Raw genomic sequence first — 17,473 nt, forward strand, 5'->3', positions numbered from 1 at the left:
GCTGGAGGCTGAGACTAGACTTGGGGCTGGAGGCTGAGACTAGACTGGGGACTGGGAGCTGAGACTCGGCTGGAGGGTGGAGGCTGGAGGCTGGAGGCTGGGGGCTGGGGCTGGAGGCTGGAGACTGGAGGTTGGAGGCTGGGGTTGGGCGTATGTAGCACAGGACAAGTGTTGCATAAAACATTCATCTTCCACTAGATTAAAGATCCATCACAACACAAGATGATACGTCCTGTGGGCGACCAAAGAGCCGGAGGTAGGATGCAGTCATCCACTGGAATGCCTCGATGATGACAAACACTCTAGTTTATGCCTCTAGGCAGGAAGGGAGGGAGGCAGGGAGGGAGAGAGGGAGGCAGGGAGGGAGGGAGGGTGGGAGGCAGGGAAGATAGAAGGATGGCAGGCAGGGAGGGAGGGAGGGAAGGAGGATGGCAGACTGGCAGACAGGCAGGCAGGTAGGGAGGGAGGGAGGAAGGGAGGGGGCAGGCAGGGAGGGAGGGAGGGAAGGAGGATGGCAGACAGGCAGGGAGGGAGGGAGGGAGGGAGGGAGGAAGGGAGGGAGATAGGCCGGGGCTGAGAGCTACCCTGCATGGAAGAAGTGGCCTCATGAAATCTTAATGTCTCTCTCCATCAGAGATTAAGCCATCTCAATTATTTATGCTCCATAAAAATATTAATGTTGGGCTGCGGCAATATGGCCTTTTCTTCACTTTTCTTGCTTTCCATCGTGGTCGGATGTTGGATGAGTGAGTCATAATTAGTTAGCTAGTTAGTTAGTTGGAGAGTGATGGTTTTGGAAGTATAGCTTTAAAAGCAGATTTAAAGGAGTGGGGTTCATGGGGTTGAAATGGGGTTCATGATTGGTTGAAGCAACAGTTGGCTAAAGGATCCTCTCAGCTGTAAGCATCGAGGACACTTCACTTCCTGTCATACTGACATACTCACGCCAGAAATGTTAAAATCCTGGAAATCTGAAGCCACGCCCCTCTACTGGGGTACAGAAGTCAGGTTTCCTCGTTGACCCTCACTACAAATAGCTTACCGCTGGCCACTTTCGACTTTCACTGTTGTTGTTATTTTTATGTTTCAATAAACTTTTTCATGAGTTTGGGGTGTCATTATCAAAATAGTTAGCAGTCATCACCATCAATCACCTGCATTATAGTTAAAAGGCGATTGGAAACCCCGTTGGAGACCGCACTTCCGTACCCCAGTAGAGAGCTGGGAAACATTTTTAAACCTTTTAAAAACACCTTTTGAGTATGCATCGTTTTTCTGTTTCTATGCAGGTTTTGATCCAAAGTCATGGTTGGCATGCAACGTTATTACAGCGTAGCTTATGAATGTCACAATCTGAGCGGGACAATCTTGTACTGTCTACTGTTGTGAATTAACAGGTGGTGACATTTTCCAATTTCCACACCGTATTTCCTTTTCCACGTTGCCAGATTCATAATAACACCATCATAACACCACACCGCTGAATCACATTCACCTGTCATAGGATGCGCTGCTTATTATCTTCCTCCAAACAGGCATAGTCCATAATGAGAGTACACAGGGTGCTATTTATAACCTAACCTTATAAGCTATTTATAACCTAACGGGTGCAACATGCATTATGTTGAAGCCAAATGAGTTGTCAAAAAGCAGAAAGGCAAACTTCTTTCGAATTAGCATATTAATAGGCTGACAAGACTAGGGCCTTCTCTTCTGAAGCACTTGATTTCAGACACCCACATTAGATCCCTGCTTCACACAACCCTTTGTTCTGTTCCTGAGTACTGTGTGTGTGTGTGTGTGTGTGTGTGTATGTGTGTGTGTATGTGTGTGTGTGTGTGTGTGTGTGTGTGTGTGTTGCAAATGCTTTGTCTCAGCATCCCTCCCTAGTGGCCTACTATCTGTAGGCACAATATAATAACTGTCGACTAGGATGAAGACTAGGATGAAAGGCCTTGTGGAGCATTGCTAAGTCTTCAAGCAGTCTGGCTAAGCAGCTCGAATCAGGACAAGTGTGGGATTACTTGTGAATCTTGTTAAAACCTTTAATTTCTTTGTTCACATGCTGATAAGACTCCAAACTTCATCAAAGAGAACGACGGAGACAGAGAAGTCTGTAATTAAAAGCTAAATAAACTCCACGATTTCAGTCTTCAAGAAAAGCGATAATTACACCCCTTACGGCAACCGTAGGCACGATCGCTCTCTCTCTCTCTTTCACACACCCACACACACAAACACACACACACACACGCCACCACACAGCCCAAGTAGAAAAGGCAAAGCCTGCAGCGATGTTTGCATTAACACCAACTCAATGCAGAACACATTTAAATTCCTCTTTCATCATAAATACACAAACGTTCTCAGGCCATTACAGAGTCAGTCAAACATGCCGAGCCTCGTGAGCTAAAGGATGACATCAGTCAGCCAAGGGGATAGGAAGTGCATTTATTGACTGTACACATCTACATGACAGACTGACAGAAGAAGAATAGCTTTGGGACAGCGTTGGACTATCTGAGTCACATTCAGGAAGGTGAAACGTTACTGAACGTTGCAGATACTAGAAATAACATTATGAACAGAGCTGACAGGACACCTGACTCGACATGTCCCTAGGGACAACGGGTGGTGGGAATTAGGCATATACCACTTCTTAGGATATATTCTGTACCAGGGGAGGCTGGTGCAGGTAGAAATCGGAGGACCGGCTCATTGTAATGCATGGAATGGAATGAGCAATGGTATTAAACATTTATTAGATACCATTCCTCATTCCATTCCATGCATTACAAAGAGCCTGTCCTCCGACTTCTGCCTCCACTAGCCTCCCTTGTTCTGTTCCAGATAGCTGCATTCAATGTGTTTACATCTGATATAAATCTGCTCCACGCAACACATTTAGTTTCCGAATGTTTCACAACGATGTTCCCTCCTGAATGCAGCCCAGCTTGCCCAGTATGGAGCAGTCGTTGACGGACAATGAGTGGTGGTATGTGTGTGTGTGTGTGTGTGTGTGTGTGTGTGGTGCAACACTCCTATATGTTGCCACGCACGGTGTCCACAGGGCGTGTGAGAGCAGGGACAGGGCAGTTAGCCGGGGGTCCCCCCATGACGTGGATGTGGACGTGGTAGACTGACTGCCCTCCATCCGGACCCTCGTTCACGATCAGCCGGTAACCCTTCGGCAGGCCCACCTGGTCGGCACACTTCTTAGCCACCAACATCAGGTGAGCCAGGAGCTGAGGGGGTGGGAGTGGGGGGGGGGCGGGGGAGATAGAGACAAGTAATTCAAATAGTCAGTGGTGGCAATGGTGTTTAAATACTGTAATTTCAGCATTCACCTTGACTCTGGACCCACCGGGGTTCCTCTGTTCATTCAGTTTTCAACACTGAAAATACGAGAAAGTATTCTACCTCCACTGTCACCAGAAAGAGAGAGCTAGTGAAACAGGAATAGTGTATTGAGACATGTGTTTCAACCTGCCTTGTCTCCTGGGAGAGAAACACACAAACATGCAGACAGAGGAACTGGAACGGGGAGAATACACTCCTATCTCTATGAACAGGAACAGAACGTCACTGCAGGTTTTACAGAGAAAACTCACTGGATAAATCTCCTTTCAGACTGTCAAGCAGCATGAGAGCTCCATTTATGATGGGGCCAAAGTCCTCAAGGCATGGTTGTCATGGCACAACATAATATGCCCTGGCCTGGGCCCAGTATTTCAAAACTTTTAATCCAGATCAGAATGATCCGGATTATTTTTTTGCTATCCAGGATCAGATCAATCTGGCAGATTTTGAGTCATATAGGGGAAATCGGCCAGCTCGATCTGACCCTGTATAGCAAAACAGAATCTGGATCATTCTGATCCGGATTAAAAGTTTTGGAAATACTGGGCTCAGGGTCTCCAATTTGAGGCAAACAGCACCATCTGGTGGCCATTGTTATTCAACAGCAGAGGCCAACCATCAACTCTGGCTGAGAGAACGACAGTCCGCTGCAGTGTGCAGGGCTTTGTTCCAGACCAACATGAACACACCTGAATCAGCGACACTAATGGAGGTCTTGGGGCTGGAACAAAACCCTGCACAGACACTCAGCAGCATGACAATGAGCCCATCCTCTGATTTCTACCTTCACCAGCCTCCCCTGAGAGATTCGAGGAACAGAGTCAGTGTTCACCAAGAGTCTCAGAGTAGTAGTGTTGATCTAGGATCAGTTTTGCCTTTTAGATCATAATGAATATGATCAAATGGACAGGTGGGGACCTGATCCTAGATCAGCACTCCTGCTCTGAGGTGCTGTGTGAGTACAGGCCCTGGTGTTAGTGATTGGACAGTCGGCAGGCTAGCGTATGTGCCTGTCATACTTACAGCTGCATCTCCCTCCTCAGCTTTAGACAGCTGGACGATGGGTTTTCTGGGGACGACTAAGAAGTGAGTGGGGGCCTGTGGGGCAACGTCATGGAAGGCTATGCACTGCACTGCAACACACACACACACACACACAAACTGGTATTAGTCTACATTGATTCCTTACTATATGTAATCATGACTAAAAAGCATAATCAACTGGGTTAATGTATAGCTCTTATGATATGTGACCGTTATAACGTTGTAATGCACAAGAATGTTGTAATGCATCAGAATGTTCCTTGCTAAGATGTTAGCTAATGACTTCAAAGTGCTGCAGTGCTGGCAAGCAAGCATGATAGCATAGCTAGCATAGCAAGCTTATAAAGTGTGCAAGCGCAGTCTGGCTGGCGTTGCATGGAAATTGTTATACGAATACAATTTATTAATGCAGACCTGATCATCTTCATAGAATACTTTTGCAGGAATCTCCTTGCGGATGATTTTCCCGAATATTGTGTCTCCGCCGGACTGGGCAGTCTGCGCCTTCGCTATCTCATCTGCCGTGGCGTCTGAAGCGATTGTTTTCTTTCGCACCGATGCTCTTGGATCTCGGCTTCAGAAGCTAAAAATGATGACAGTTCATTGGTTCGGAAAGAGAAGGACAATTTTTGGATTGGCCCTGTCCGCACTTCCGTACAGCACACGCGGAAGTCAACGGAAGTTGGTTCTCTGAGATTTGTATACGATCTTTGCTGCGGTCTGTGTACTCTAAAGTCAAGATGGAGTCTCGCATGAAGGTTAGTACTGGTAACTTTTCGATGTTGACATGTGTACAGCATTACACAGTGCATTCAAAATGACTGTATATAGCATACGTTCATAACTTGTGCTCATCCAGCTGGCTGTAGAGTAGGATACATGAGCTCACGTTTTGTAGCATCGAGCTATCTAGCTAGCGTCTTGTCTCCCTTTCTGTTCAGTGCTATTGGCGATACAGAGAGTGATAGCAACTTGTGTGTAGTCAAAACAGTAAGATAATAATGAATGTGTTTTATTCTGTGTCTTTCTACAGGTCCTCCGAGTGTTCAAATTACTGCACAGAACCAGGCTGGACGTGTTCAAAGATGACAACAGAGCACTGACAGGTAAATGGGGGGCATTTAAATGTGTTTCTGTGTTATTGGTCTTAGTTTCCTTTTAGCAGAAGTCTTCTTAATACAGCCTGTCAAATACCCAACAGTTGTCAGCTTGAGGGCAAGTTGGGCAACAGCTCTGAAACTGACAAACTGGATGTAATAGTCTCTTGTCATGATTCATAAAGGGCTATGTGGTCATGTAATTTACAGATTTGTGGATTCATTATCTATGTTTCTGCCCCTCCTAAAGCTGCAAGGTTACAGATAAACGAGGGATTCAGAAAAAACAAGAATGAGACCGCAGAAGAAAACATCAGAAAGGTGGAGTGTATTTATCTTTCATCATCAAAAACATGTTTCCTATTGATGATGCGTAGACTGACACACTTGGTCAACGTTTAGAAACAAGTCAACTGCTTTAGTGTTCAAATATGTTTGTATGTCAGTGTAACTGTCCTTTTAGACTGAACACACAGAGGCGGTTTCCTAGACACAGATTAAACCAAGCCCTGGACTAACAGCACTTTTCAATGGAAAATTGATTAAGGATGCTTCTTCTGGGCTTTACTGTATACACTACAGGGTTGAACGTCCTGTGATGGCTCTAATATTTCCCTTACACATTGTCCTAGGCCTAAGCAGACCTAACCAGGCTAGCCCAGTACAGCTCAACTCGGCTCAGCTTGGTTGGGCTCCTTAGTGTGAACTAGGGTTTAGTCCAGGAGCTCTTGCTGTATCTGTGTCCATGAAAGCGGCATGTCGTGTAGAGAAGTCATTACGTCGTCTGTCTGTCCACAGATGATTAAGATGGGCTCTGACGTGGAAACGATCCTACGGAAATCTGTCATACAAGCAGAGCATGTAGAAGAGGGCAGAATTAGTAAGTCATTTTGTTCTTCCATCGATCAAGTCTCACAAACACATTCAAGTTTCTATGGTTGTTTTTATAGATATGAAATAAGATAATCATATGAGGTTAATATGGTTATAGAAATACTATAATAATGCACATTTTAGATTTTTTTTATGGAATATGCCTACATGTATTCATTTTGCATAGGTTTCCTCTAATGTTAGTGCACTAGTGTTTATCCTCCATATTGAGTATTTGTTGTCATCCCGCAGTGCTTCGACCCAGAGAGAGCCTTCTTCTGGAGAACGTACCGTACTGCGACCAACCGAGGAAGAAGTCGTCATGAGAAGAGGTTCGAGGATAACCCTATCAGCCAATCCAGACTCACCATATTTATTTATATCCTGCCAACAACATAAATGATTCGCCGAGACAACGTTCCATGTCATTGAAGAGCAACAGCTATTGAGGACACTGTCTCTCACTCCTTGGAACCATTCAAGTTTATCCGTCATGAATTGTGTAACATATTTTCATGTATTATTGTATGATGTTATATGATATGGGGAGGGGGGGGGGGTTAAGAGTTTTTCATACAGCTGGGATACCTATAGATTTGCCTATGAAAACTCAAGAGGGAATGTTCATTGTAAATAAATTGTTGTTTGCTGTTGGATTATTGATGAATGAATGATTGATATGCCCAAACTCTTATGTGTGGTCTCTTCTTCTTCAAATGATCATATTAGTTTGAGTTTGCAAATGTTGCATTGAACCTGATAGATTGCACTGGCCATTCCAATATGCAGGAAATATTTCAGAAATTAGCATTTGATTCATTCTATCTGAACACCCTGCACTTATTGTTATTCTGATCAGTTTATACCAAGCCGAAGTCACTACTTCTCTTAGAATTTTGAAAATGCTGACGTTTCAGCCTGTTATGATGTAATGCCTTTGAGAACAGTTGTTACACCTTGTCGCCACTAAGGAGCAGGTCAGTTCTGGAGGCTATTGAATAACATGATTCCAATTCACAATGTGTGTCGCTCTGGACCTTATTGTGCCCATTGTGAGTGTTAAATTGCTTGGAGTTAATCATAGAAAATTTGAAAGTTAGAAAGGTAACATGAACAAAGACCACACACAATGTGCCTAACTGTTGTATATTACTATGATTTGCACCACATACACAGACAGGTAGCTGCTACCTCCGAGCCCAGGTAGACAGACAGGTAGATGCTACCTCCTACCCTAGACAGACAGACAGGTTGCTGCTACCTTACAGGACAGGTAGACAGACAGGTATCTGCTACATTCTAGCCCAGGTAGACAGACAGGTAGCTGCTACCTCCTAGTCCAGGTAGACAGACAGGTAGCTGCTACCTCCTAGCCCAGGCAGACAGACAGGTAGATGCTACCTCCTACCACACACACACACACACACACACACACACACACACACACACACCTCTCAGTCTCAGAGATGCCAGGTTAGCTGGTTGCTCCTAAGTCATACCCCGTAGGTATAAATCATAACAGGTGACTATGTCTGTGCCTAGCTTAGTATCAGAACAAGTGACTACGTCTACACCTAGCTTAATATTAGTGGTTGGACTCCTTTCATTTGTGCCATGTGACGTCCATGGTAGCAACATAGATGACCAGTGGGTGTTCTTAAAGAGCTGCATATCTAAATGTTCTTGAAGAGTTGCATATCTAAATGTTCTTAAAGAGCTGCATATCTAAATGTTCTTAATGAGCTGCAAATCTAAATGTTCTTAATGGACTGCATGTTGTTTTAATAAGAGTAATGCTACAGATGTCTTTATAATGTGTGGATCGGTTCAGACGGATTATGATTAGTGGTAAACTGATTATGAGCTGGTGTATGCCAGACGTATCAGAACTGGATCAAAGAGAAGAAGTCTGTAGCAGTTAATTATCAGTTAGCATAACAAGTAGCATAACAAGTTCATAAGATATGAAAAATACACAATCCAAAGGAATGGAATGCAATGATATTTAATTGAGTGAATGAAGACGGTTATTGGGTCTTCTTGGATGAGCGTTTTTTGCATGGACAGCAGCACAGGCCAAGTCTGTTTACAGCCGTGAGCATCCTCTTGAGGAGGGATTGCTTCTTCTTAGAAGCTCCACTCTCCTCATGGGGAGTTGTCACAGCTGTGGGCACTGTGCTGGGTTCTAGAGAGAGGAGAGAGAGTTCATGTGAGCTTCACTAGGCCTATAGCTGCAGAATAGAATACTTTATTAGTTTGGTTATTATGTTCTTGGTCTATGTGTTCTATATGTGACTCACCGATGCTGTGTCCATCATCATTGGCAACCTTGGTGTCCTCCTATCCTGGGGCTGGAGGCTGGACAACAATCTGGTTGCTCTTCTTGAGGCACTACATTAGTTGTTACAGAAGAAGAATCAATGGCAGAAAATGTCTATAAATGTATTGAACTCCTTCATTCACAACACACCACATCACTGCTGATGAATATATATTCATGATGAACTTGGAAAACTGCATTACATGAATGTAATGTGGAATTATGTAGAATGTGGCATTCTTATAAACCTGCTTTATGTTTCTTTTTTACCTTGCTCTTCAACTTTGAAAGGAATCCAAATTTCCCTTTCTTTGCCACAGGCTCAGCCTGCGGAAGAGTCACATCACTCTGAGGCTGTGTGAGTGAGGCTGTGGAGGCTGGTCTGGTGTCGGATCCCATTGACAGGGTGTCCATCACCTGGGGAAGAAGCAAATGCTTCACTGACTCCTCCGCAAAGAAATAGACCAGATCAGAGCACAACATGGCATGCTTCTCTGTCCACGTCATTCTGGACAGCAAACTGTCTGACACACTCTTCCCACCAGCCACTGGTAGGCTGCTGTGCAGTGATATTAGCCCCTGGAGTTTGTCCACAAGGGCGTTGGTCAGGGTGCGGATCTTCCCCTGGGACAGCAGCTCCTCAAGTTTGCTGAGGTCGGTGTTGGGAGAAGTGACCTCTTGGAGAACTGCCGGGTCCATGTGGTCCATCATGATGCTCACCAGGTCGGCCATCACCTCTTTGGGGTCACTGACTGAATTCTCTGAAGTCTCATCGGATCGATGGTTGTGCTTCTGACAATGGGGAAACTATTTTCTACTGGAATCACAATGGGAGACGGAGTTCCAGGGAGAGGCAAAGGCACATTATCAAACATGGAGCTTTGGGCGGAGGTAGTGGATCGAGAGGAGGCGGCCCTGAGTGGCGCTGTAGCTACCAGCTCCTCACTGGAAGCTCCATCCCGAAACTTCCAAACAACATCTGTTCCAGTGAGACTACCCTCACTGCACACCATCTCTACTTCCTCTCGCAGAGAACATACAGCACTGTGCCATCGCCTTAGCTCCACCAAGGTCTCCATTTCCTCTGACCTCACCTCCATGTCAACCTGAATGGCGACCAATACCTGGCTAATGCTGTCTCTAACCCTAGCCATGGATACACTTTGGCTTTGCTCAGCAACTTGTTTCTCCCTCTGAGTAAAGAATTCCCTCAGCTTCCTCTGCAGATCTCTATATATGCTCAGTGCTGTAGACCACAGTCTCACCTCCGACACCTCATCAGCACTAAGCCCACTAACCAGTGACATCTCAGAGGCCTCGGAACCTCCCACACTTCCCCTGAGGAGCACAGAGTATGTCGGCAGCACTTTGGGTCTGGGTGAGGACTCTACATCCTGGAAGAGGCTCTTAACGCCTTTCACAAATGTGCCAACAAGGTCTGATGCTGAAGAGTCAGCACTGGCAGGTGACATAGAGGAGGTGGAGGGCAGCAGTTGGTAGAAATCACACTCGCTAAGCCAACTGGTAGTTGACCCAGAGTAGTGGGAAGAACTAGACGAGCTGGGAGAGCATCTCACTGATCCCATGAGAATGTCTCTCACGTTCTCAGTGGCCTGCCTCTGAAAGTTCTCATTGGACAGTCCACTAACGACTGCCCTGGAAAACATACTCTCTGCTGATGATAATGAGGAGGAGACAGAGTATTCCTTCAACCATGATAATGTGTCCTCCACAAACTCACTGGCAGCGAGGGACTCATCCAACGCCGTCGTTCCAGCTGAGGCTGTCCGCTCGTCCTCTGTCTTATAAAAGACCAGAATCTCACTCAGAAACTCTTTGGTGCTGTGGTCTAGTTGGAGCTGGCTCACCCCAGGGCCTCGGAGAGACACTGGTGAGACACTCGTTGACAGTAGAGGCTGACTCTGGCAAGACTCCTGTGACACTTGTATCAGAGGAGGTCCACGGATAGATCCAGCATGTCCCAAGGGAGATTTGCGGCATGTGCTGTTAAAGGACAACAGCCGCGTGTAAAACTCTTCCAGCCTTCTCTGAAGCCTCTGAACTAGATTCAGGGCAACAGGCAGAGATTCCTTCTTCGAGATACCAGGCCCTGCTGAGTGAGTAATAGACCTCAAGTCTGCCACAAACTTGTAAATAATAACAGAGGCCTCCGTATTGAAATCTATATCTGTGCTGCTAGGTGGGCTGCAGGGGACAGACATACTCGTGGCAGACTTCAGCAGCCACCTCCTAACAGCCTCGATGGCCTCACATCTAATGTCCTCATTAGACAGACTATCTAAGCTGGAACTTGGGCTGACCTGGGGAAGGACATCCTCTAAATCCTCAAGATACATGTCATCACAGAGGGAGGGGGATTTTGAAGTTGGATAATCCTCCAGTTGAGAAATGACGCCTTCCACAAACATACCAGCCGCTAAGGACTCAATGGAGGACTGGCTCCTGACAGAGAATGAGGACTCTACCCTTGCCACCTCAGTTCTGAATGTGGTTGCAAGTTCACCAAAGACTTCTTTGGTGACAGCGTCATAGTAGCTGGCCTGAGAGACACTCCCAGATCTCAGGGATGTAGAGCTCTCACTACGAGCATTGTCAATGGAGGCAAGTTCCTCATCACTGATGTCTTGTAGTTCTAGAGTTGGTTCCACTCCATTAGATAAAGCTGAGGCCCTCCCACTTGTGACCGACTCTCGTGTAAATAACTCAACCAATTTCCTCTGCATATTGAAAAAAATCTCCCGGGTAGCAGAGAAGATTTTATTTTGATCATTATCAACAGACGCATCCAAATCAATGGTTTGAATGACACCTTGAACATCAGACACAAAGGTATCGGTGAGGTGAGACGCCTCGGAGTCAAAATCACTGGGAGTGGGGGAGTTGGTCATCATGGCGGCCATATTGGCCTGGCTAAAGACATCACTGGAGGAGCCAGAGGGTGAACAACAGGGGATATTCCGACATAGAATCTCACCCACGGCCTTGGTAGCTCTGGAGTGAAACTCCTCACTAGTTATAATGCCGAGGTGTTGTCCCACAATGCCAACGGAGGACACACGTCTGTGCTCCACTCTAACAGTAGAGCCCTCCTGAACAGAATGACAAGAGCTGATCGTCTTGATTTTCTCTGCCAAATGTCTGAGCATCACAGCCGCTCGCTGCATGCCCCCATGATTATCTGTGTCACATGACTCCACCGTCTCCACGATGGCAGTCATGATGTCGGCCGTCATCAGCCTCAGGTCGGACTTAGAGGTCATGACCTTGACCTTTGGCACGACTGGTCCGGTGACCCCTAACTCCTGGAGCTTCGTGGACACTACGCGCATCATCCTCCTAGCTGCGTACATGGAGGTGTCCCTATCGCAGGCTATCGGGGTGGACTTACCTGAGCTTGATAATGACATTATCAAAGAGACGTCTGAGTTCACCTGCTTCAGGACGTCTCTCACCAGAGCTCTGGACCAATCAGATGAGCTAGAGGAGCTGAAACACAGTGATTGGAGGATGGTGTCCTCGTTGATCCCAAAGAGGACTCGGAGTGGGTCATCCTGGGAGGGAGCTCCTCCGTAGGCAGTCTGCAGCGAGGTCTGGGAACTTCAAAACAAACACAAATATTACATTCAATTCAATTTAATGCAACTTTATGAATCCCTGAGAGATAATGATGACTATGATGACTCATGTCTCATGTAGAGAGATTGATCTCTTACAGTAAGATAGGTGGTATGTTGTAACACTTTCTGCTTATTGTTGGTATTTTGTCTATGGTCAAAACATTTTATCTCAGATGTTCTGGTCATAATCGTCAATACATCGAGGCATGGCTGTGATCATAACATACCTCCCGTGATCATAACATACCTCCCTGAGGAAGACCCTAGAGTTGGCTTGCAGGCCCTTCTGGCCAGCTTCCTCAGTTTCTTCTCTGACTCCTGCTTCCACTCGGTGGCTGTGGGGTAGGGGGTCTTCACCCGCTGCCTGCAGGTGGCCTTGGCACTGCCGTCCCTCTTAGGGAGGTCCTTCTCCTGCAGCCTCACCATCCTGGACTGGGACTGGGCCTCTCGTTCCTCCAGAGACGTGATGGAGGAGAGTCCTGACCCACTCTGAGAGGCTGCAGCATCCCTGGTCTCATTCAGCTCTATGACGTGCTGTAGAGTTGGGAGGAGGACCTCGATTGCCGTGCTGGCGATCAGTTTCACTATCCCCCGGCAAGTGATGTCAAACTTCGCCTTGTTCACCTGTGTTCATTCAAAAGAGAGTGAAGAATTTGTTCGTGAGGCTTTGATTTTTAACGAAGAGACATTCAACACAACAAATGAATGGTATGACTAGCAAGTGTAAAGTCAAATAATAACACAACAAATGTTGACAGGTAAACTTACAGGGTCTCTCATGCTGTCACGGATCACCCTCCACTGCCTGATAGAGAAACAAGTGAACAGTTTCAGTTGTTTGGTCTTGGCTCAGACTTGTTGTATTGTGTATGACAGGGTGTGCTATTGAAACATAGGAAGCATCGATACAGCAGAGTGCATAATACTTACTTATCAGTGAGACCCTTCAGAAAGTCAATCAGGATGGGCAAGCAGTCCTGATCAATGTTGATGTTTGAGAGGGCGCCAAACCCCCCCAGACCTTCCTCCTCCAGCAGCTGGATCACTGCTGCTCTGTCCTCATATTTATCAGGAGACTTAGTTCCTGGTGGAGAGAACACCACAGAGAGAGCAGAAATATTGGGTTTTATTTCCACAAATGACCAAACTACTTCTATTTTCATGCTGTACACACAAGTACAATGTTCACGTCTTTATCATTGGCTGTGACTGGATGTTAATGTAATGAAATAAATGGTTTTCAAACAAGTCTTCACATTTTCAATCTGGACTCTACAGGGAGAAGTAATGCAACAACAGAAAATCCTCTGACCTGCATCGTTGGTGCTCTTCTCAGCCGAGGCCCTCTTACCACTAGTTTTCCTCTTGACCTGCAAGACAGAGTTCAAATCTGGTTTTGACATTATGGTCAACTTGTTTTGTGAAGTCGAAGTTTCTCATTAGACTGGATCGCATAGAAACGGATTTAAATGATTGCCAGAAGAGGGCAGCAAACGCTTATAGTATATAAGGCATATATAGTATATAAGTATACAGTATAAGTCGTATACTGTAGCCCTTTGACACAATCTAATGTAAAGCAGAGTTACCAAAAAAGATGTTAAATTTCAAGGCAAATACTGTAAATAATAGTTTTATCTAGCGATTGGTTTAATTTCTAATTTGTTTATTTTCTATTTGTTGTACTAGTCTAATTAAAAATTACCCCTACCTTTTTTTCGACCGACATTGTCTTTCCCGTTATATTTAGGCTCCAGTAAAACGCGTATTAATCACAGATACGTTTACTCTTTGTCTAAGCACGATAATAACTGCATGCAATCAAAACCCGGACAGACGAAACATCTGACCTTGTCGTCATAATGGCATGTCAGGTTCGTCATAGTAGTGGACAAAGGACGACCAGGGAACCGCATGTGTGCTATGATATGGCATGATAGTTAAATTGATTAATCAATTAACATTATTGATCATAAAACAAAATGAAAGTGAATTCGTTTGAACAATGTATAGTCCATTTTCATAATCTTCTTCTTAGCCCTATAATCATGGACATTATTATAGATGTTATGATGGATGACACTGCCCCATTGATACCAAATTATTTCACGAAATTATAGGAGATTAAAAAAGCACATTCGCATTAAATGTTGACTTTTATTACGGTTATTATTGGGACAAATTCAATGGGAGCATCCTACAAACCTTCATCCTTTCATAGGTCATATATTTTCAGAAAGAAAATACTGTTTGACAGTCACGTTTGTAGTAGACTGTACTCTTGCAAGTATAACTATGTAGCCTATCTGGTTGCAGAAACCAATGAATATTGGCCGCAAGATAAACAGAAAATGTAGAATAGCATAGAAAATGCATAGAACAATATTTCAAGTGAATAATGCAATCCAATAATGTACAATAGGCCTTTATGTTTATTCTAGACTTTAGACTAGTTTAATATCTTCAATCAAATCGATGTTCATGTATTAGGCTTGTAAAGGTCAATTATTAATCTTATCAAGATTGTGTCACAAAGAGTTAGGGTCTACTGTTTTTACCCTATTCCTTGTATATCATTTACATTATATCAGCAATAGAATGGAGAAAACTAATAGACATTGAGAAGTGCAGTAAATAATATATGTATTTCAGCAAACAAACACAACAGAGTCCATATCCAATCACGTAGCCCCGCCCTAAACGTCGAACCATTCGCTGTCTTTTTCCCTACTCAAGTCCAAATCCCGCCCTAATCAACTCAGACCCAATAGAAAACGGATCCGTCCGTGACGCACCTCCTGACAAAATAATCGCCGCGAATTTATAATCCAAACAAGAAAAGGAACCTTCACCAGCCTTAAAAAGAGAAACACCTAGCGGCTGTCAGTGCAAAAGAAAATACAAAAAAACACCCGATCTCTGTAACTCCCGTAACTCTAACATCTCTCTGCCAATGTTCGCACATACATGGCCAACGTTTCACCACGGAGCTCTATCTACCAGTTCTCCGCTACACGTTATACTGTTTGTCGACTTCTCGATCAAATCGTCCTCGCAGACCCAGGTCACCCAAACTTTCGACTCCCCAGGGGCGGAAATCACAATGACCCTTTTCCGCTAGGCAAACCCTCTTTTTATGATCTTCCGTTTCCCTATCAGCCTGACATTGCAAGTCACATACAATTGATCCCGAAAAACTATATCAAATTCAAAAACATAAATGAAAACATCATACATACAACAGACCAGACATAACCTTCATGTTAATTGGGAAATTTACTGATTTAACCTGCGTATATAGGCCTTCTCTGAAGGGGCTCCTTTTCCCCCATAATAATAATAATAGTAATAGTAATAATAATAATAATAATAATAATAATAATAATAATAATAATAATAATAATAATAATTATAATTATAATTATAATAAAAATAAAAATAAAAATAAAAATAATAATCATAATGTGTGACCTGTAGAGGCTATATTCTATATTCCATTCTAGCCTTCCATACTGCTCTTGACGGTGATTTCAAATATGTATCAAGTCCCTTACCTTTTCTTCATCCATATTCCCTCTGGTTTGCTCGTCCTTGTTTCCAGCGGTGAGATCAGATGTCCTCCAAGTTATGCCCAAGTTGTGATTGACGACAAGACGCACCGTGGCTTTTTTAGTGGCCTACTGTATTACGTCATGGTACATTACCCATGACCTCACATTGTGAGGTGTGTGATATTTTGAATGGGCGTTTATTTGTCTAGCACCTTTCTTCCAAAGAATGTCAATAGTATTCATCTTTCTGTACAATTTCAACATATTTAATTGTTAACAATCACACGTGTATGTATATGCATGTTTGCAGTTTGTTACTGTTCATTATGGACTGCTCATTGGTTGAAGAATTGTTCCCACTTCAAAAGCACTCGAATGCATTAATGTCATCAATGTGAATTATATTACTCGGATCAACACAAAACAATTATCGGAAGTGTGGGGTTCCACAATAAGGAATCAACCTATGACGAAAGTTAGTTTCGTTTTCGGTATTTTCCGTTAGTCTGTGAGGCTGTGTGTAGGGTCGGAATTAACGGTCCAAAAAAAGTATGTGATATTATGTGTACATTTGCGGCTTGCACCTGCTATGTGTAGGCTATTGTTATTACATAATAGCATAGCTCCAATTGCTGTATTTGATATTGGATGTGTGGGAGAATGGAAGGGTCACTCGGTATCCATTTCTGTCCGTAATCTGTCCAAAAATACGGACCTGGCCCGATTTTCTATTCTAGCTAACATTTCTCAATAAGATCTACACAGATGTGAGGCGGGTCGTGTCCGTTTGATAGGCAGTCAGAATTATGTATAAAAAGCAAGTGGAACATGCGACGACACAATGGGAAACACGAGCTGACAAAATACTGCATCAATAACCAAATAAGGAGATATGCACGTGACAACGACTAGGGGTCATTGACTACATATTATTCCAAAGCAAACACTTTAAGATGTACATATAGTGGAACATCGTTTTATTGGAGTGGGGTTGAATATGGAATTGGAATATGTCTAAAGCTAACTTCTTTTAATTCACAGGCTGATTAAACCATTTCCTGTCCATGTGATCCAGGTAGTCAGATGTGTGGGACAGACTGCCACTAAAACCATTTTACCATGGAGCCGAGGAGAGAGAGAAAAGTGTGTTTGTGTGTGCGTGTGCGTGTGCGTGTGTGCGTGCATGTGCGTGTGTGCGTGCATGTGTGTGTATTTTGACTAACAGATAGAGAGTCTATCTTCATTTATATTACAGCTCAGATCAGCCTGGATGTTGCTCCTCTGACCCCAGCTGTGTATCCATGAAGAGTGATTGGTCAATGAATCCTCCGATATCCTTTTCTAAAGGAGACTTTGACACTGAGCAAAGGTAATATCATGTGTCCTCCTCACAACCATTACATATAAAATGCACTGTACAGAACTGTTTGCCTGTCTGCCTGTCTGTCTGCCTGCCTGTCTGTCTGTCTGCCTGCCTGCGTTTGTTGAGTCACAGATTGAGAGCGTGTCGTTTGTTACAGCACTGTCCAATCAGGATGTAGCCCCTCTGCCCCCAGCTGTGTATCCATGAAGAGTGATTGGTCAATGAAT

The 17,473-nt window shown here is 44.3% G+C and overlaps 2 protein-coding genes and 1 long non-coding RNA gene across 3 annotated transcripts; 1 reads left to right on the forward strand and 2 right to left on the reverse strand.

The window, feature by feature from the left end:
- Positions 1 to 2,440: 2,440 nt before the first annotated feature.
- Positions 2,441 to 4,980, reverse strand: LOC310805225 (adenosine 5'-monophosphoramidase HINT1-like; the record flags this gene model as incomplete). Its single annotated transcript, XM_083670807.1, has 3 exons — positions 2,441 to 3,245; positions 4,384 to 4,488; positions 4,819 to 4,980. Coding segments are annotated over 3 exons (471 nt in total), but the record flags the coding sequence as incomplete, so codon positions are not given.
- On the forward strand, positions 4,978 to 7,036 carry lyrm7 (LYR motif containing 7). Its single transcript, XM_083669467.1, has 5 exons — positions 4,978 to 5,162; positions 5,438 to 5,510; positions 5,752 to 5,822; positions 6,300 to 6,381; positions 6,627 to 7,036. Exons 1-5 carry the CDS (start codon positions 5,145 to 5,147, stop codon positions 6,698 to 6,700), a joined length of 318 nt encoding a protein of 105 aa, XP_083525593.1. The 5' UTR covers positions 4,978 to 5,144; the 3' UTR covers positions 6,701 to 7,036.
- A 1,498-nt stretch (positions 7,037 to 8,534) lies between these two features.
- LOC310804531 lies at positions 8,535 to 9,304 on the reverse strand. Its single transcript, XR_014554212.1, has 3 exons — positions 8,965 to 9,304; positions 8,675 to 8,765; positions 8,535 to 8,559 (listed from the first exon to the last, which is right to left on the reverse strand). It is a non-coding gene; the product is annotated as an uncharacterized lncRNA (long non-coding RNA).
- Between the last annotated feature and the right edge of the window lie 8,169 nt (positions 9,305 to 17,473).

Source organism: Argentina silus (genome assembly GCF_951799395.1).
Source record: "Argentina silus genome assembly, chromosome: 5".
NCBI classification, from domain to species: Eukaryota; Metazoa; Chordata; class Actinopteri; order Argentiniformes; family Argentinidae; genus Argentina; species Argentina silus.